Source organism: Paramisgurnus dabryanus, chromosome 24 (assembly GCF_030506205.2).
Source record: "Paramisgurnus dabryanus chromosome 24, PD_genome_1.1, whole genome shotgun sequence".
Lineage (NCBI taxonomy): Eukaryota > Metazoa > Chordata > Actinopteri > Cypriniformes > Cobitidae > Paramisgurnus > Paramisgurnus dabryanus.
Genome location: NC_133360.1, coordinates 21,320,322 through 21,340,857, shown reverse-complemented (window position 1 = coordinate 21,340,857; position 20,536 = coordinate 21,320,322). Strand labels below are relative to the sequence as shown.

The window sequence follows — 20,536 nt, the reverse complement described above, 5'->3', positions numbered from 1 at the left end:
TTAAACTTTTGTGAAAATCATAAAAAATGATGCCGCTGGCTGGCAACTTAAAAAAAAATGTTGGTGGGGAAAGAGTTAATATCGGTATTGGCACCGGCCATTAAAAAAAACAGATCGGTTGACAACTAATGTGTACTGCGTTGCATCTAGTATTGAAGACAAAATTGATAAATTAAAATGAATAAGTTGAAGAAATGTTTTGATTAATGATCGACCATTTAACAATAACAAATGTTATAATTTTCACACATTTTCGGTTTGTCTCTCATTTACTGTAATTACATTTGTGTTATGTCTGCCACATATTGAATATACTGCTTCCTTAATATCCATATCGGCATCGGCTATAGAAAAAACGCACATATCGGTCCACAACTAGTTTTGATTTGCTGTAATACCTTTAAACTTTTTTAAACCAAGTCCTTAAATTTAGTAGATTAATTAATTACCTGTTTGTGAAAGCAAGCAGCACTTTTACTATTATACAAATACAAATTGCCCCATAATGTTTGTGCTTTAGGGATGAATAATATGTGTAATTTATATTTTTAGCTACTTTCTTAAAAATTTTTGTTACTATTTATTCTCTAGGAGATATTAGAAATGAAATTGAAATGAAAAACTGTATTTTGTTTAGGAAAATTATGGTATTTTTTTTTTTTTACAAATGCTCTTAGAGCTTTACTTTTTTTTTAAGAGCACCAATTATCCGATTTACAATTTTACATTTCCTTTGGTGTGTATTAGTAAATGTTAATGATATGCAAAAGGTACAAATCCCAAAGTAAACGATGACGCAAGTTATCGTCTCCAATGTAAATCTCTTTTCTTGGACTACAACAAACACACAGACTGTAGGCAACAGTTTACTTCCTTTGATTGGTAATGTAGTAAAGACAGACATTATCATAATTCCTCCCGCTTTGGACTCACAGCCTGTAAGTTAACTCCTGTTAGCATTGCATTGTGAGCAAATCCTTAAAACATGGTAAGGAGTGTTACATTTCTGTGTACAACATACAGATTAGCTGGCCAATCAGAGACACAGCACTTTTGAAATCAATGAGTTTTGTAATTGAATCGGTGCGTTTCAGAAAGAGAGGGAAAAAAACACATTGTATTATACCAAATTCACAAAATAATGTGCTTGGGGTACACTCACTAGGTATCCCAAGAGGCAGGGTGACGTTGTGTATTTTTACCCGTATTTTTTTTACCCTTTCCCAAGCCACATCTCAACCGAGATAAGTGTCTGCTTAATCCAGATTAAGTTATGCAGTAGACCACAACACCAACTAAACGTAGATAAATTTAACAAGGATGTCTACATCTGTTCTAAGCTAAGTCACCTACGTATTTGAACGTTATTTTTAACATCTCTAACGTAACGTTAGCCTGACATTAGAAAACGTTGGAGTTAGCTTCTAGCTGCGTTGTACATGTCACTTAGCTTGATTAACGTATCTGTAAATAACCGAGATAACAAATAATATTATGATAATGTAAATACTGTAGCACCAAAATAACGGAGGGGGACTCGTGGTAAAGATAGTAAAAAGTCTTGTATGCAACTTAGACCTGTACATATTTAATTTGATCACGAGATGTGGTTTATCACGTTAACACTGTGACCTGTAAGTTTTTACCTGGAGCTGAAGCTTTTCAATGACCTTCTCAACAATAAAATTATTAATATAGCCCTCAAATTCATAGTTAAGGCCCTTTTGGTGACTTCGACATGATATATAGTCTTTCTGGCTCCAAAAATCATCAATTGCCTCCTGTGAAATGTCTCTTACTGTGACAGCTGCCATAGCGCCTGTCACCAAATGTTGATTGTTTGTCGAGTGAGTGGAGGGGGCGTGGCTTAGCCATAGGTCAATTAACAACATGACTCAACTTCAAACTATCCAATCATTTCTCAATAGATGAATTCCTTTGTTCATTTCAGAAGCCGTTTTACTCGGATATACGTCACCACTGGTAAAGTAAGACAAACGCTACTTCCGTTTCATGGCGACTTTAACAGGCCTTGACACTTTACGTTTTTGAAGTTTTATTTTCTTATTAGCTTTTAACTGCGCTTTAAACACAGCACATACCTTGCACTGTTCAACTAAGTGTTTCATTGTATGTAAAAGGTCTATTATAAATACCAAAACCTGCAGGTTCTCAATTGTTAGTGCTCTATTTTCTTTTACCTGGCATGTTTCCGAAGATTTAGTCAGTTGAATTCCTAATCATTTCCTTGGATAATTAAATAATTGGATAATTAATTAGTTGTCCTGCTTTTTGGCACATGGCGCAGTGGATAAATCATTGGCCCCGACAGCTCAGCGTGATTCCTCCTGTGTGTCGCCATGCTGAATTTTAGCCGACAGCTTCCTGTCAGAGAATTGTCAGGAAAACATTGCTGTGTTTTTTTTCTCTAAACTTAGAGAACACCCCTCAGGGTTACAAAAGGCAGCTTCTTTATTTATTTGAATTGCTCTTTGAAAGAGCAGTAGTGTGGCTTTTTTAGTGGGTTAACTCCTTAACCCAACAAAGAGGAATGACCCAGTTTCTTCCGCCCCTCCCCAAATTGAACATGCTTGAAATTGGATAAATGCAGCTGATACGTAAAAAACCTCTCGCTTTTTAAAAAAAACAATGGATGGGTTCCAGGAGGGGCTGGTTTTGAATGCATTTGTTTTTTGCATGTCCATTGAATTGCTTAGGCTACTGTACATATCCGAATCTACCCATACCTCCTTATTTTGGAAAAAATGAGATTCTTCTGCTGTGATTTAACCAAGATTAATGTGTGTATGTCCTGGTGTAAGTGTGTGTAGGTCAATTAGATTCATTAACTTCCGAGAACTCGAAATCTAGTTTGCTTCGACACTGCGTCTTGTTTTGGTTGCCTTTAGCCATGCTGTCACGCTACTGGCACTCTCGTGGAATGACCCTACCAAATAGAGATGGTTGTAGTTGACACAGATTTCCCCTGAAGTACAACCCCAACCCCCTTTCTACCCACTTTGCATGAAAGATGTTAAGGATTGGGGGAGGGAGTGGGTTTAATTTAGGGTTAAGATAAACCATGGGGAGGCTAGCGTGCACTGTCTCTAATATGCTGATTTTAAAGATTTAATGAAGGCATTGTTTTCCCCGGAGAGAGAAAGCTGGGTTTTTTCCTTTCCTTTTATGGAAGATGATATTGATCTTCTGGGCGGTACTCGGTTTCTTAAAATGTTACAGTTGAGTCAGGAAATACAGATGACCGCTTTAAGACGAACTGACATTTCTTAACACAGATTTAAATTCATAATTAATCCATAATTATATATAGTTCATGTTTTTTACATCAGATTTAATATATATATGTGTATGAAAACTTTCTCAAAACACATCTTAGAGATGGTGTCCTTCAACCATCTCAGACATCTCGACTCTGTACATTTTACAGTATATATATATATTTACAATATATCGATCTTATCTACTGGTTAGAGACATGGGGGCTTGTTGCCCAGTGAAAGTAAATTATTCATACATCCACTACACTATATATAGACTATTAATGGTCACCAGGAAGTTCAAACAAAAAGCTGCTGATGCAACCCTCCCCGGTGTCAAATTGATTAGCCCGTTCACGCAGCCCTCCATGGGAGATCTCCCCGCCCTGTTTGTGCTGTTGTTCTTTTAATTTTCTGTACGTATGCAGTCCATACATTCCTTGTTTTCTGGGATTTAGGGGGTAGTGTTGTATGAATGTTAGTTTTGTTTGTTTGAATGAGTCGTTCTGTTCTGAAATCCCACATGGTTCCTCAGTCCCTCCTTCAACGTCAGCGCCTCTTGCATGAAAATTTGCAAGAAGACATTCAGTACTGTACCACACAGTGGTTTTTTACATTTTTTAGCGTGAGGGTCCCCCTTGTGTAGGATCCACCCCATTTGCCCTCCAAGAAAATTCATGACAAATTCATGACAAATTATAATTTGAATTTTAAATAAAAAAAACATATAAAATGATACAAAGTAGTCATTTTCATTGTTAGTTAATTTTTTCTTAATTTTGATTTCACAGAATTTATGATAAATTAATATATTTCATAAAAAGTCATAATACTGGGGCCCCGTCACTATCTGGGGACCCCCAATTTTAGAACCACTACATACATAATGACAAACAAGTTATGACTAATATTTAAATACTTCATAGGGGTGTGACACTTACTCCACGAGACGAGACTCAAAGATTTTTACGCATTTTAAGAAATCCTCAATGGTAAAATATATGAATGAGAAATTGAAATCACATAATTTTGAAATGTTTTAACCAATCTAGGACTGTCCCTAACAATAATTTTGCTAATCTCATATCGTACTTCTCGACTCTATACAATCTGTACAATATATCAATCTTATCTACACATAGATATTTTTTGGTAATAAAAATAGACTTAAGTAAACAGTAACCTTTAAATGACATAATAAAGATGATGCAATAATAACCGGTTCAAATAAAGTATCAAAACCATAACAAAACTAAAACATTAATATACAGCCCAGGGTTTCCCGCAAAAAAATTTGTTAGTTAAGGTGGTCGGGTTGTGCTAGTGGGCGGGGCAGAGGGTGTGGCAATCAAAGGGGCAGGGAGTATGCGGCATAAAATGTTTTTATTTAAAACACTCAAATAAAACAGCGAAATTATTATAATAATAATTATTATTTTTTTGGATTACCTAGTTAAGGCGGTAGGGTTTCCAAGCTTAGGTGGGCCGCCTGAACTGAAACGTGCTGCGGGAAACCCTGCAGCCAAGGAAAAAATTAGGAGACCACTTCAGTGTTGCCTCTAATCATCATTTCTAGATGTATTGTGACCATTTCATTCCAGTGTCTGTTGAATTTCAAAAAAAAAAAAAAAATGGTAAATCTAAAAAAAGCAGAGGACGCCAGCAGACTCACGATTGTTGTTTTTACTTTCCCTTTAGATTGAGAAAAACATTTACCTTTGGCCAAACGGTGTTTAAATCTTACTTACTTATTCATTTAGCTGACGTTTTTATCCAAAGCGACTTACAATTGCTATATATGTCAGGGGTCGCACCACACGCCTCTGGAGCAACTAGGGGTTAAAGACCGCGGTATACTTTTTTTCCGCGTCCGCGTCCGGCTCGCGCGCGCACGCGTCCGCGCAGCTTTTCGAGTATACTCCCCGCGGCTACACGCGGATGGCCGTGTTCGACACTATACGCAATACAAATGATTTCTTATTCAAATTATTAGTCTAACAGGCTGTCAGGGCAGCACTGATTTGGCAACATTTACAGTACATTAAAACATTAGGATAGGAGAAGAAAAGTAACTCATCCACCATTGCAAACACAGTTTAGAACAAACAACAAGACAACAAAGAACAGGAATCAAACAAACATGCTCCAGAGCTTTCTGTTCTTGGAAGAAGTAAAAGTTAAAGAAGAAAAACGATAGTGTGTGTGCAAATGCTGTCTATTTCCTTTGTATAATTGTTTATAGTGGAGTGCACTGTCTAAATATTTTCACGCGCATGCGCTGTTGTACGCGGACTGTAGGCGCACTGTCCGCGAGGTCTCAAATTTTGGGCTGCTCGCGGACGGTCCGCACGGCCGGCCGCGGACCCTCTTGATGACGAAAATTAAGTCATGCGGACGGCGCGCATACGCGGACGTCCCTAGTATACTTTCGGCTTGTGTCTTGCTCAGGGACACAATGGTATGTCACAGTGGATTCGAACCCAGGTCTCTTACACCAAAGGTGTGTGTCTTATCCACTGCCCCATCACCACCCCTAAATATTTAAATATTAAATATCCATTTAAATATTTAATATTTGTATGTTTACAATAGAAATGATACAGCCACTGTCATTCTTAAGCAATAACATTCACACATTAAATCATGTAAACTCGACTTTAAACTGCTGAGACACTTTACATGTAAAAGATCAACAGACAAACACATCACATCTCAGACATTTTCCAAACGAACATTATAGGAAACCCAAAAGACTATATGGAATATAATGCATGCACTGTAAAAGGCTTTGCAAAAAAAAATTTTTTAAGTTAAAGTGTTTTTCAAAATCTTAATAAAATACCTTATAGCCATCTCCTTTTCACTCTTTTTAATTACCACTGATCGCTGTGTATCAACATCATTATCTACAACAGCTTAAATACGGCTGCAGTTATCGCTGTAATGCAATGTGTTTAACAAACTGGAATGTTGCTACTGTTTGAAGTGTTCATTTTTGGTTTCAAAGCTTTCTTTGTAGCCAACAATTTGGAATGCAGCATTTGAGACAGAGCGCAGTGCGAACAGCTGATAAATAGTGAATCACACTAAGCCCTTGTGTTTTTGCTTCTGCCAAAAAACACTGCATATCTGAAGGACAAAAACTAAGAGAGTCTCTTTTCATCATTAAAGTGCATTGCTGAAGAAACTAAAAAATTACTTTTTAGAAAATGCCGTTATGTTAAGTTTAATGTGTGGTCAGGGTCACACTTATACATCATTTTGTTTTTTTAAAACAGTCTAGAAGCTTGTCATTGTCATGTCATACATAGCAGTGCACTACATAGTGAAATTATACCTAAACGTTTATCTAGGACCATGGTGCTACATACAGAAACTGAACTACACTTTACAATGCGTGGAATGGTGTGCTGTGATTGGTTGAGCGGATTTATTGCAAGGAGGACTGATGTTTTTTCGCAGTTTGAAAAAAAGGGAGAAAAGATGACAGAGGAACACGGCAGATATCGGATTTTGCGTAAAATGAAGAATTGACTCTTTAATACTGACCTGATACAATACTGATTTTGGTGGTAATTCATCAAAAAAATGCATTTATCGCATTTTGGAACCAAACTCTTCATATGTTTTCATTTATATTTAAAAATATTTATAAGCTTGTATTGCTGTTTTTCAATCAATTTTGAATTGTACATGCACCAAAATAAAAAAAATTGATAGTTTTATTAGTGGATGGTTTAAAAAAATATATTTTCTAGTAACCATCAGTAAGTGTGTAGTACTTAAAAAATCTGTACTTTGTAAAAAAATAAATTAAAAAATAAAATGCTGAAGTCATACAAGGCCTAATCTAAATAAATGCGCTTAAACATCTTCATAAATACAGTACTATTATAAAAGCGTAAAAGGAGCTTAATTTTCTTCACATTTGTCAATTAAAATTCTTTTCATCACTACTGTAAGTCATTCACTGAATATAATAATCTTTATTTTTTTTAAAGCTTCATTCATATGTAACTGCCGTTGATTCAGGATTTGGAGATAATTAAACTAAGTTGCAGTATTTTATTGGGCATTCATTTAGTTTATAAAACTGAAAGCAGTTTGTGCTTGTGTGGGTGGATGTGTGATTCTGTACATACAGACCTTCCATACAGCTCATAAGAATGAACCTTTGTTTTCTCCACAGGGTTTGAAAGCATTCTGGAGGGGCTGTTTGGACCAGGACTAGTTAAAGATCTTACCCTCTTTCAAGGTCAGTGCTACATTTTGTTAGTTTTCAAAGACGCATGAGAAGACCAATACAAATGAAAGTGAATAAAAAGGGCCAAGCTTGATTACTCTAATTAAAATCAATTTTGCAATATGGCTCTCATATAGCTGGTATATGTAAAAGCCTCTAAATTAACTTGATCTTTACATTCTTGACATAATACCAAACATTTTTGCTGCTACAAGATAATATAATGTACACATCAAGGACAGAATATTTAACAGAAGAGGAGATGAGTCAATTTGCCAGGTGTGGATAAAAAAGATGTTAAATCACACAAGGTCTTTCCGTGGCTTTTCACCAAAATAAAAGCAAAAAAGTAAAAAAAAATATTTAAAGGGACACTTTTACCAGCTCCAGCAGAGTTAAACATTTTAAATTTTTTTAAAGTTTTGGAATCCATTCAGCTGATCTCCCAAGTTTGGCGCTAGCACTTTTAGGATAGCTTAGCATAATCTATTGAATCGGATTAGACTATTAGCATCACGCCTACAAAAAATAACAAAAGAAACTCTACAAAAGAGATTCGATATTTTTTCATTTAAAATGTGACTCTTCTATAGTTACATTGTGTACTAAGACCGACAGAAAATTAAAATTGTGATTTTCTAGGCCGATATGGCTAGGAACTATACTTTCATTCTGGCGGAATAATCAAGGACTTTGCCGAAAATAGTCCCCTTAGTAACTCTCAATGGCAGGGGACTATTTTCGAGCAGTGCGTAATATCATTGCTAATTTACTAAACAAAATGGGCAAAATATGACCTAAGGTTGAGTGCGCCACTAGTAAATATTTTGAAAATTGCTTAAAGCTGACCAAAATTAAAAACTTATGTTGGTAATCCCCCAAAAAAGAGCTGGCAACATGGTGTTATATTGTTCAGGTGTGATAACATTTATAGCTGTGTTCATCAATGGTCATTAATGGTAAAAGTTTTAACTAAAAAAATAATTTGCATAAATATATTTTTATCTGTGTAGATGTGAAGTTGAATTCCTTCATACACAAGTATGTCTGAGATATTCATAATTTAGATCTATAACTTTAAAATTGTTACCAGGATTGATGTACAGATCAATACAGATACTGGTTGCTTATTTTATTTTAATTTATTTCATAATGAACACTCTTTAACTAATGTTAATAAAAACATAAAAATTAGATAAAAGCTAGGGGTGCGACGAGATCTCTCAAGATTAAATGTGTTTTGCGAGATTACATGTGTCTCGCGAGATTTCTTGTGCAGGTGCTGGCTGTTTCTCAAATAAAAGACTGCATCCTTCGGAGGTCACATTTTTAAACTGCATTTACTTCATCACTGTCTTATTAGAGACTATTAACAATTATAAAGTTTACTAATTATTTAGTTAATCGCAACTTGTTGTAATATGCTCACGACTTGCGAATGTAATGCTCAGTTAATGATCTGAAATAATCCTTGATGAGGTATGCAGCCTGCATATGCGACCTCCGAAGGATGCAGCTTTCTGTTTGACCCTTTTACAGTGCATGCATTATATTTGTCTTTTACTGCGTTTGCTTTTTTGTTTAGGTTTCCAATAATGTTCGTTTGGGAGCACGTGTGAAGTCTGAGACGCATTGTTTTTGTCTGTTGATCAGTGTCAGATGTGTCTCAGCAGATTAAGCCCTCACTCAGAGTTTACATGATTTATGTGTGCATGTTCTTGCTCAAAAAATGACAGTAGTTGTATCATTTCTAGTGTAAAGAAATGGACCTATATTAAATATTAATATGGATTTAAACATTGTTTGGCTAAAAATAAGCGTTTCTCTACGTGAAAGTGAAGACAGCGTCTGCGAGACGAGTCCTCTATCGCCCCCTGCAGGCATTTGTTATAATACATACATAATGCTTTTTATTTATAGGCCACAAAATGTTGTTTAATGTAACTTGGTTTTAATACTTTATTTGAACCAATTATTATTGCATCTTCGTTATTATGTAATTTTAAATGCTACTGCTCACTTGGGTCTAGTTTTATTACCCCAAAATAACAAATTACTTCAATATCAGTTAGCAAAATAATTGTTAGGGCCAGTCCTTGATTAGTTTAAACATTTAAAAATAATGTGATTTCCGTTTCTTATTCATTTATTTTATCATTGAGGGTTTTTTTTTAAAGTGCAAAAATATTGTTTCGTCTCGTTCTCGTGAACCCAATCTCGTGTTTCGTCTCGTCTCGTGGATTAAGTGTCTCGTCACACCCCTAATAAAAGCTAAAATGAAAAAACACAGTGAAAATAAATAATTATCATGAATTATTTTGTTTTCAAAATAGCATATTATAAAACAATTATTTTAAGTTAAAGTTAATTAATTATTTTTAAGTTATTTTCAAAAAAAGAATCCAAGTAAGAATCCAGTAAGAATCCAACCCATTGTGTTGTAATTTAACCTATACTGGGTTGTTTTAACTGAAAGTGCTGGCTTGTTTTAACCCATTATAAACCCAGCGCGTGAGTTTGTCTCTTTTGACCTAACATTTTTAGTGTATTTCAGTGCAGATAAATGTATAGAAAGACTAAAAAATAAATATTGCAGTATAATTTTTTGTGTTATTGTGCCCCATTGCACGAGGGCAAGTTTTTAAGTACGTTTTTTAAAAACAGACATAGCATATTTAAAATACTAGTCTGAAGTCGAATTTAATTGTAGAGCACATTTCATACGCAACAATTATACAGACTTTTGATTAATGTCTTCACACCATCCGACCTTCTGCCACTACTGTCAGTTGCTTAGAAACAATGGAGTAAGATGTAATTCTGTTTCCTCAAGTGGAGGAGGTCTCCTGTTTTGATTTCTGTCTTGTTTTGTCCCTCCCCCACCTTCTTTAAATCCAGAATGAAATATATATATATATATATATAACACATTTAAAATGACACTTGGGTTGCATCCAAAATAAATGTCAATGCAGTGAAAAGAATAGCATGTTTGTGTCATATGAAAGTCTTGCTGGTTTGGAAAAGGATACCCACTCATTAAATCTTAATTCATTGTTTTGCAGATTGTGAGCCAGAGGGAGTGTCCGATTGGTCATTTAATGAAAATTGTCTATTTTGCTGCTTAAGACGTGAAAAAGTGAAGGTAATTACTTTCAGATTTTTATTATCTGTGCATTTTGGCAAACAACACATTAAGATGCCTTCAATATGCCATTTTCACCTGAAGCAGTGCAATGCTGTTAACTTTAAGCATCTTACATTTATTCGTAGTGGCTGATTTTGCAGAAAAGAGAGTGGATCATTTTAAGGTTTTAGCATCATCGTTATACTGTCTGAGCTTTTACTTGGAAACATTGCAAGACATGTTGTCTTAAGGCACAGTTTTTACATTTTTACCTGAGCTTTTCAATCTGACCTTGTAAAGTCATTTTGCTTTTAATGAGAGAAATCATATTAAATGGCATTCAGCTATTTATCAATTTGATGCAATCAACATCTATAATAAACATACGCCTTAAAAAGGATTTAAATGCTTTTAAACTGGATTCCACTCATTTCAGAGGGAAAAAATATATTGTATACATTTCGAAATGAAGCATTTTGCGCTATAAATCAAATAGCTTCTGTTTGATTTAATAGATTTGTATCATTTTATTCTTTAAAGGAGAACTTTGGTTTGAACAACCAAGTGTTATCAGAAACTGACAGCTTCAAGCAAGAGGAGTCCAATATTAACAAGCTTGAGAAGCAAGCAGAGGACTTCCTCAATGTTGTCTTCTACAGAAAGGGTAAGAAAATGAATTAATGTGAAATATATGGAATATATCCCATACAGAACTCTGATATATTGCCCTATATGAACGTATGTGTTTTAGATGTAGGGAAGAGCGGGGCACAACCTAACGCTTTTTGGTTTTGGCTCAATCATTCAAAAAATATTTGAGTTTGATTAATTATATTTTTACTCAAGCAACACACACATCTCTGCTACAAATGAACATTTGAAGTTTCTAGTTCTTACCATTAGTGATGCACCGATGTATCGGCCGCCGATATTTATCGGCCGATTTTTGATAAATTTGGCAATAGCACGAGAAAGGCCGATACCGATTGTTTATTAATTAACTGCATAAAGAAATCCATTATATGTAAAAAAAAAAAATTAGTTAATGTTGTTAATAAAATAAATGCTGAATAGCAAAAACCACCTTTTAAGGTTGTCATGCTGTCTTATCATATTTGTTTTAGCTTAATTTGTGCCTCTCTTGTTATGTTGGTCAGTTTAATGTTAATTAGATCCGTGTTCAGTAAAAATAATTTGATTCAGAAATAAACTAACTAAAAGACCAACTGTATAGGATTGTATACAAGTGTTTAATATTGGCATCGGTATCGGCCAGAAGTTGTCTGTTTAAATCGGTATCGGTATCGGCCCAAAAAAATCCTATTGGTGCATCACTACTTAACATTCTTGGACAATTACACCAAACGTGACAGAAGTGCAAACGTTACAACTTACCCCATAGGTGGGGTTAATTGTAACAGGCAGGGGGTTTATTTGTAACACTTGCTAAATATTAAGTTTGCAGACAAATATTTCAATACTATTTTGTCTATATACCTAAAGTGGATATTGTTTATATATCTGTCTATAATAGACGGGTATCCACGTTACAATTAACCCTGCTGGGTCAAAACATTTTCAAGCACACCAAAAAAGTTGCTAAGAGCTGCAGACATATTTCAAAACGATGCTATGTTTTAGTCAACAAGACACTGATTAATATGACACAGCATTGGATTTGGTATCTTACACACCCAACTTAGAAACCGAAAAAAAAAACATATGATGAAAAAATGTACTTACATGTCACCAAAACACTCGTTCATCAGTAACTCTCTGGAAAAACATTATACATTTCCAATAATTTGCGGGATATTGTCTTTTGGCAGTGTGAAAAAAATACCATAAATACAAAACACTCAACCTTGTGCAACAATGTAAACAGGACGACGTTAGTTCTTGCACCGCGCACCACTACTTCTAATAGATAGAAACAAAAAAGGAATAAAAATAAACAAAATATTTAAAAAATGCATTAAGTGAAAGTTTTTTTTCCGAATAATTTTTAGTAAATTTACATTTTGAGGGCGTTAGACTGAAACAGCATAGATGATTAAAATAAATTAAAATGTTTCTAATTAATATTTAATTAGTTATTTTTAAGAGATTTGAAAAATAACCTTAAAAGGTGCTGTGTGTAAATTCTAGCGGCATCTACTGGTAAGGTTGCGAATTGCAACCAACAGCTCAGTCCACTGCTCACCCCACGCTTTTGAAACGCAAAAAAACGCTACGTTAGCCGTCACCGGAAAAACGTCATCGTTGGAGACAACTTAGTACAAAAGTTTATCCGTTAAGGGCTTCTGTAGAAACATGGTGGCACAAAATGGCGACTTCCACTTAAGGGGACCCTCTGTGTACGTAGATAAAAACGTCTCATAAAAACATAACGGTTCATTATGCAAGGTCTTTATACACCCCTGATAATATAGCTTTGTATATTATTTTGCATTTCTGTCAAGAGATCCTTTTAAAAATTACACAATGCACCTTTAAAAGACTCTTAAACTAGAAGTTTAATTACTTTTTATGACTATCGAAATGTCATTTCAAATAAATATTCACAAAAAGCAGACAATATATACAGTGGAAAAAATTATTCATTTAATTTACTCAATTTTTTAAGATAAGTGGCTGCGATCAATTTATTTAAGCTACATTTAAAGTTTATTTTTTCTAAATTTTTTGTTTAAATGTAGCTTAAATAAATGGATTGCAACCACTTACCTTAAAAAATGGAGTAAATTGAATGAATCATTTTTTTCAGTGTATATAATGGATATTCATATATATAAATTGTTTTGAAGATCACATTTGTTTCCTTATGGATCATGTTTTGGTGAAGGAAGCAAAGCTAAGGAATCGCTGGACTTTACTACCCTATGGGAAATGTTTAAGAGCACATCTGCCAAATCCATCGGCTTTGATTTTAACAATGGCAGCATGGCAACAAAGTGCTTGCGCAACAGGTCCCTATATAAAATGCATTAAAGGGAAGAACTGATAAGAGAAGTTCCTGTAGTCAAATATTAACTTGCATTGTATGTGTATTACTTGGCTGCTCAATAACGATTTTGCAAAATACATAAGAGAACTGTTTAAATATGTGTGAACTGTGAGGCATAGACAAGAACATCTGAAATACTTTCTAGTTTTGTTTTAGGCCTTGAAAGTATTTGTTTTTTAATATCTGGCACAATTAATAAAATAAAAATAACCTCAAATTCTTGTAGCTTCTTAAGTGTCATAAAAAAACGATTTCTCCAAAGAACATGAATGACATTTTTACTATTGGAACCTGAATTCTCTTAACTATTGGTTGCCATTAATGAAAAATGTAACACAGAAAACGCATTCGTTGGCTCATTACATCATACTTAATTTTTCACCAGCAGACCTCCCAAGATTTACAGACCCCCACATTCCTCTAGTGGCTCGTGAGATCATGCAGCGAATGATCCGACAATTCGCTGCGGAATATACCTCAAAAACCAGCTCAACTCAGGACGTACCCAATCCCCAGTCCCAGCCCAACGGCACCAAGGACCAAAGCCTGCCGAAAGCGCCCTCGCTGGAGCCGGACGCCTCCACACCCGCTCCCGTCTGTGGCGGCGCCGGTACCGGCCCAGCTGCCTCCGCACAGAATCCCGTCCTCAGCAAGCTTCTCATGGCAGACCAAGACTCCCCGCTGGACCTCACCATCAAGAAACCAGAGACCGAACCCAGCGAACAAGGTGAGACTTTCAGAATCTTACATTTGCATTTTTACTGACTATGACGCTTAAAACATAATAGTAACTTTTGTAAGTACTGTCCAGCTTAATTAAATTTGATTAAATGCTTTTGCTTACTCTATTTACAGATGGAGTCCTTGACCTCTCAACTAAGAAGAACCACAGTCATGGTAGTGTCTCACTTAAAAGCTCTCATGGTTTCTCAATCGTGCCCACAATTAAGGGGTAAGAATAATCTTTTTTTTTTTTTTATTGGTACGGCATAGGTCAACTCCTGTTGCGTCAAACACATGGTTTCTATTTACAAAGCCTATTAGTGGTAACCATTAACATATGTGCTGGCGAATTAAAATCTTTAAGAGAGTCTGCTTTTGTGTCATTAGATATAAATTACAATATTGACTGCTGAAGAACCATAACATGATTCTTCAGCCAAAAGATAAGCATTGTCTCTAATCTGTAATTATTTTAGCTTCACTAGCCATCACGTCTCTCTAAAACCACCAGGCAATAGCCATCATTTCACCGTCTAGGTTAACTAATACCTGATATAGTCTAGCTTTGAGTAACCCACTTTTCACTAAAGTAAACTTGAATTTTATTACATATATTTTTCAAAATAACTTGCGAGATGATATTACATAATGTAAGCAGAGTCAGCATTTATTTATTTATTTTTATTTATTTATTTTTTAGGTTATGGTTAAAGGGATAGTTCGGCCAAAAATGATATTAAACCCATGATTTACTCACCCCCAAGCTGTCCGAGTTGCATATGTCCATCGTTTTTCAGACAAACACATTTTCGGATATTTTAGAAAATGTTTTAGATCTTTCAGTTGATTAAATGTAATGTTACGGGGTCCACGACCTTCAAGTCCAAAAAAAGTGCGTCCATCCTTCACAAATTAAATCCAAACGGCTCCAGGATGATAAACAAAGGTCTTCTGAGGGTAATCCGCACTGTGTTGTTGTAGAAATATCCATATTTAAAACTTTATTTAACGAAAATAAATACCTTCCGGTAGCGCCGCCATCTTAGACTCCTCTGTATTCAGGAGAGAGTATTAGCGTAGTGTACGCACTTTTCTTAGTGACGTATGACAAATTCGGAGGGCGGGGCACAGAGCAGCAGCAGAGTAGCCTCCGTAGGCTGCGTAAGCTCTCATCCTGAATGCGGACGCGACTAAGATGGCGGCGCTACCGGAAGGTATTTATTTTCGTTAATAAAGTTTTAAATATGGATATTTCTACAAAAACACCGCGTGGATTACCCTCAGAAGACCTTTGTTTATCATCCTGGAGCCGTTTGGATTTAATTTGTGAAGGATGGACACTTTTTTTGGACTTGAAGGTCGTGGACTATGGATGGGCCCCGTAACATTACATTTAATCAACTGAAAGATCTAAAACATTTTCTAAAATATCCGAAAATGTGTTTGTCTGAAAAATGATGGACATATGCAACTCTGACTGCTTGGGGGTGAGTAAATCATGGGTTTAATATCATTTTTGGCCGAACTCTCCCTTTAAACGCCTATTACATATTCACTGGCAGCCCAAAGTTTGCCTTGACGTCCGGGATGTGTTCGGACATTTTTTTAATGCAAAATTGCTTGCTGGGAATGTGCAATAGACTGTTTTTGGGGTTTATTTATAATTAGACACTAGCCACATTAATTACCACGAATTTACCAGAATTACTTTACCCGTAAATACAAAAATGTGCTGTTCACACACGCAGTGTCGCTTTGTCTTTTTACCAGTAAGATATCATTCACACATCACTACCAAAATACCGGTAAACTAATAAGAAAGCGAAAGTTACTTCTAAACTGCCGCGCGGCTAGCTCCGTGTTTGTAAATGATGGCGGGTTATGAATTCATATCCTCAATTCGTATTTTGTTGCTTACACGTAGGCTTCACAGAAAGTGTGCGAAAGACGTGGTTAAAAACGTCTGTTTTAAAAAACTTGGTGAATTGAACGTTAACTTCAGGTGTGCTTAACTTTAAGCTCGACTTTAGTAAGAGAAGTCAGTAAACAGTGCGGGGGTTTACGTGTCATCTGTATCAAAACTTTGGCCCGAAGCTGTCAGCGCAGTCTGACATCGTCCGTTCTAAATGCTGCTAATCCTATTTTACGTTCACACATAGCATTTACCTATAAATTACTTGTAATCTTACAACCATTTTTACTTGTAAATTAGCAGCACTGATTTACCAGAAAGGTTCTGTTCACACATGATCTGTTTACTGCAATTTACCAGTTAATTACCAGTAAAGACTGTATGTGTGAAAGGGGCTACTATCTATATATAATGTAAGCAAGCAGTGAGATGCACAAACATAGATTGCATCTGTTATAATCGATAATGCTGTCCACATTATAAGCCGTACTGGCTTGCAATGAACATTGGGTAAGATATTTGTTGTGCAGTGTAGACAACAACATTAAATAACGAGATTATGATGTTTATGAACAGCCATTATGCTTGCGCTGAACTCTGCACGTCAACAGTTGCATGAATCTATGTAATCTTATTTATCATTATCCAATACTAGGGGTAAAACTCTTATAGACACTGGGGACAGAATTTTACTGTAAAAATTTGGGCAGCTGCAATGACTCATGTCAGTTGCATAGTTTAATGCATATATAGGTGACGCTTTTGGTTGCTTTGTTTGTGCGGAATTGTATTTTTGGATAAACTATTCTTTTACCGTACTTTCCGGACTATAAACCGCACTGGAGTTTAAGCCTCATCATTCAAAAATGCGTCATTAAGACCGTATAGTCACAGTGGACTATACGTTGCGTTTATTTCGAAAATTATTTCACAAAATCCAAGCCGAAGAACAGACATTTTATCTGGAAAGGCAAGTTATTCAATTAAACAATAGCGAACAGAACAGCAGGCTGAATATATGTCTGTACGTTAAAGTAATATTATCAGTTATTTAAACGATAAACCATAGCATACAGAACTTACCTGGAAAGTTGAATAGGCTAAATTAACCAAACAAGCCAACTACCGTGAAGTTCGCATACTCGTCATTCCACATTACAGAATCCATTGAATTACATAATTACAGAAGCACCCTATGGCGGACTCTCGCGGCTGTAGACGGTAATGTTGTCTCTTGCCTCATAAATGCCAAAATTAATTCATGATTACTTACAAGGCGCACCTGATTGTAAGACCAGCCAAGTTATGAAAAAAATGCGGCTTATAGACCGAAAAATACGGTAAGCATCAGGGTCACAGTGGATCATGGACCTATTGCACTATTTAAACCATCAACACTGCCCTAGACTGTTTCCTTTCCTCCATTGGTGTACCACTTATAGTTTTCTACCAATGCATATTTGTTTTCTCGACCATGTAATGCTTTTAAGAAATGTGCAATTTCTTAGAGACATGCATTTACGTTCTTTGAAGTACACAACTATATTCATATACTACATCCACATATATAAACACACATCTTTTTATCTATAATTTAGGCGTTCCCAGAGAGCTGATCACAACTATCGGGATGTTGATGATGAAGATGGCTTGCCACCGAGAAGCTTGCATGATGGAATAAGGGAGAATTGTATTAGTTCCGGATCCCTTAAACCACCATTGGCCCGCTCGCTCCTCATTAAAGAGGAACTGCTGAGCCAGAAACACCGTCTTATTGGCCAACCAACTGCTCTTTCACTGGCTAGCCTTGAGTCTGTAGGTCTCCTCAACAGCCAAGCCCAGTCCCTTCTTTCACGTGATGGAACCTGGGGAAAATCCCATTTGGATGGCCTCCTGAAGCTTAAACAAGTTAGCGGGAACCTTAGTGACCTAAACGACCTGCCTCATTTCCAGGAGAACCATGGTGTGTTCACCAAAGGCACAAAATCCATTGATGTCGGTTCCATCACGGTAAAGAAAGAACCGGGGCATTCCCCTCCGGTGGACTTGAAGATTCCGCAAGTTCGAAGCATGGACCTGTCATGGGAATCCCATGGGAATTCCTCGGATCTCTACAGTTACGGCTCCATCGCTATGGGCAATGTGCACTCGGAAAACGCGCTCAGCAGGAAGCTGAGAGCCATCTTGCCAAAGCAGAATCGTAGAGCCCTTGGAGGTCTCCTTGATGGAGGGGCCATAGGTGAGTACTGGGGCGCAGATATCGAACAACCAAGTTTGGGTCCCCAGTACCCGACATCAGATCCCGAGGGAGATCCAACAGGTTCCAAGCAACCCCGAAAGAAAAGGGGAAGGTATCGCCAGTACAATACCGAGATACTAGAAGAAGCCATTGCTGTGGTGATGGGTGGGAAGATGAGCGTTTCGAAGGCGCAAAACATCTACGGTATTCCCCACAGTACCTTGGAGTACAAGGTGAAAGAGAGGATGGGCACATTGAAGAACCCACCAAAGAAAAAGCTTAAACTGATGATGAGGGCCGAGGGGCAGGACTCCGGGATCACAGCCGAAACCGAAACCACATCGACGCCCGCTACCACACCCATTGCGACAAAAGTGGATGTCTTTCAGGCGACAGGAGACAAAGTCGAGTAGATTACACAGAACACCTCATAAACTGGAAGCGTTGACAAAAAAACTATAATGATTTGGAATTAAGGATGGGGCTTTAATTGTGCCAATTTACTTGCAGTATCTGGGTGAGCACAACTGCAGGAATACATGGGAGGATTTAAGCGTGACAACTTGGGATAAAAAAACGAATTGGCAGTTATCTTAGTGGTCACGTTGACACCGCATTTGTTGAAGTTTTTTACAAAACATTAAGCAACAAATGCGTACAAAAGCCATAAGAGAGTCATGACAGAGACATTTTATTAGAGAAAGCAAGCAGATAAACCCTTCATTCGCCCCTTCATCTGAACTTTTTGAGCTGCACCATTAGTGCTTTGGACGGCATGCAATTTTGAGAAATGAGAAGTGGGGTTTGGAGGGTACCTTGCTTGCGATGATTTGACCCTTCACAATCTTCTTTGATTGGTTCATGAAATAAGTCTTTAAACTAATTTAGTTCAAATGGATTTGACAAGGATTCTCACCAGGGATCTTTCGCTAGGGCCCCGTTTTTCTATTAACAGGTAAAAAAAATTTATTTCAACTCTCCATCGTTTCCTCCTTTTATATTCAGCGCCATTGATACAGACTAAGAATTAGACTTGTCCATTTAAAAAAAAAGAGAGAGAGATGAAGCTTATGATTAGTCATTCAGGGATGCATGTTTGTGATGTTTAAAAAACGTTTTTTTTACGTTTCTGTAACTAAACTTTCTTTAACTCTAGCGCTTTCTTTTGCACTACACTTTCAGTCTGGCGCTCGCCAGAGCCTAAATCTGGCAATTAGACCTGATTACCTCGACATTGCTTGCATTACACCATTACTGTTCTGTCTGGCATACCACATAATACTCATTCTACAATACCTTTTTTTCTCTTGGCGAGAGTCTCTTTCTCTCTCTCGTGAATGGATTTCTACACCCGTGAAGGGACAATGCCGACTTGAACCACGCAGAACAGGAAGGTGTTTTCAATTCACATCTTTCTACTTAAATTATTAGAGGGAGGGCGCCTACAGTCAATTTCGGGCTGTTTTTCGCCATTCCCTCATCGCTGCTTATAGTCAGTCACTGACGTGTATATTTATAAAAAGAAGAGCATTTTTGCCGAGGGTTGGTTTCGGGGAGGGTTGGGTGGGGGTAAATATATAGGGTAGGGTAGGGTTATGACTATATTATAAAATTAGCATACAGAGAGCAGAGAGCCAATTCTTGTCTCTGAATAGTTTTTTCCTCATGTAAAACTCAGGGCAACTGAGACAAATATAGCGATCATGTTTTTAGAGAAACAATGCAGACCTTACTTGAAGTGGAACCTGTGACCCGTCCTCATTCAGTGAGTTGGGTCAGAGGCAGGGCTTTATACCGGGCGTAAGTTGGGTAGAGCTGAGCCATGGATTGTGGATATTGGTGGGATTTTATCATTCGAAACAGCCAGTTGGGACCTCTCGAAAAATAGCACTTTGGTTTAAAATAAAGCGATTACGTTTGGATGCGTTTCAAAGTAGCTTTTGCAGTAGCAGACAAGATCAAACGGGAAATGTTTTGACACCTCCCACCGTCCTGCAGCTTAGACCC

The 20,536-nt window shown here is 36.7% G+C and overlaps 1 protein-coding gene across 2 annotated transcripts in view; it reads left to right on the top strand.

Annotated features, from left to right (window-relative positions):
* The window catches only part of lcor (ligand dependent nuclear receptor corepressor), a 42,391-nt gene extending 22,325 nt beyond the window's left edge, over nucleotides 1–20,066 (top strand). The window contains exons 2-7 of one of the 2 annotated variants that reach the window (XM_065259427.2): nucleotides 7,468–7,533; nucleotides 10,587–10,666; nucleotides 11,189–11,312; nucleotides 14,044–14,382; nucleotides 14,511–14,607; nucleotides 17,889–20,066. In XM_065259427.2, coding sequence (XP_065115499.1) covers nucleotides 7,468–7,533; nucleotides 10,587–10,666; nucleotides 11,189–11,312; nucleotides 14,044–14,382; nucleotides 14,511–14,607; nucleotides 17,889–18,942 — 1,760 coding nt within the window. In that variant the 3' untranslated portion in view covers nucleotides 18,943–20,066. Of the gene's footprint in view, nucleotides 1–7,467; nucleotides 7,534–10,586; nucleotides 10,667–11,188; nucleotides 11,313–14,040; nucleotides 14,383–14,510; nucleotides 14,608–17,888 lie in introns of both variants that reach the window. The other variant, XM_065259426.2, reaches the window with a different exon arrangement.
* Nucleotides 20,067–20,536: the final 470 nt, after the last annotated feature.